This window comes from Rhincodon typus, chromosome 23, assembly GCF_021869965.1.
Source record: "Rhincodon typus isolate 14 chromosome 23, sRhiTyp1.1, whole genome shotgun sequence".
Classification (NCBI taxonomy): Eukaryota; Metazoa; Chordata; class Chondrichthyes; order Orectolobiformes; family Rhincodontidae; genus Rhincodon; species Rhincodon typus.
In genome coordinates this window covers 3,385,760-3,386,439 of record NC_063354.1, presented here as the reverse complement: position 1 = coordinate 3,386,439, position 680 = coordinate 3,385,760, and the positions used below count along the sequence as shown (strand labels likewise).

The 680-nt window shown below is 49.9% G+C and overlaps 1 protein-coding gene across 4 annotated transcripts in view; it reads right to left on the bottom strand.

Moving 5' to 3' along the window:
- Positions 1-680, bottom strand: part of si:ch73-281f12.4 (Ras-associating and dilute domain-containing protein-like) — an 81,057-nt gene that overhangs the window by 1,178 nt on the left and 79,199 nt on the right. For all 4 annotated transcript variants that reach the window (XR_007264599.1, XM_048610979.1, XM_048610980.1 and 1 more), the window contains one exon: positions 385-524. Coding sequence is in view for 3 of the 4 variants with exons in the window: in XM_048610979.1 (XP_048466936.1) it covers positions 385-524 (140 nt within the window). In the remaining variant the exon portion in view is untranslated. The remainder of the gene's footprint in view (positions 1-384; positions 525-680) is intronic.

Here is a 680-nt window from a genome sequence, read left to right as displayed (position 1 = left end):
CACTCCCAGGACAGGGACAGCGCGGGGTTAGATACAGAGTAAAGCTCGCTCTACACTGTCCCCCATCAAACACTCCCAGGACAGGGACAGCACGGGGTTAGATACAGAGTAAACCTCCCTCTACACTGTCCCCCATCAAACACTCGCAGGACAGGGACAGCATGGGGTTAGATACAGAGTAAAACTCCCTCTACACGGTCTCCACAGAAACCGTGACAAAATGATGAATGTCAGGAGCCCTCCATTTTATCATGATGGGGTGTTTGTGGAAACCAGTGAATACTTTACCCAAAAGACCTGAAACCAGACAGCTACTGCTGAAACGACCCTAGGCTGCCCCTCCCCTCGCCCCAGCTCCAAGTACAGCCTTCCTGAAACACTAACCGCTGGTAATCCAGGCCCACCAAGTTGGTACCATTCACAGCCAGGATCCGATCACCCCGGCTCAACTTCTGACATCCTGCAGCTGGTGAGTCAGGCACCAGCGACTTGATGTAAATTCCACTCCGATTTAACGGGGTTCTCTGTGACGTGAAAAGAAATAGAATATTCAGCTCTTAAAGTGTCACATTTCTCAAATGATTCAGCTGCATAAACATGTCTATGTTGGTACAGTCAGACACTGAGGGACACTACAGCCTGATACAGTCAGACACTGAGGGAGCTTACAACTTGATACA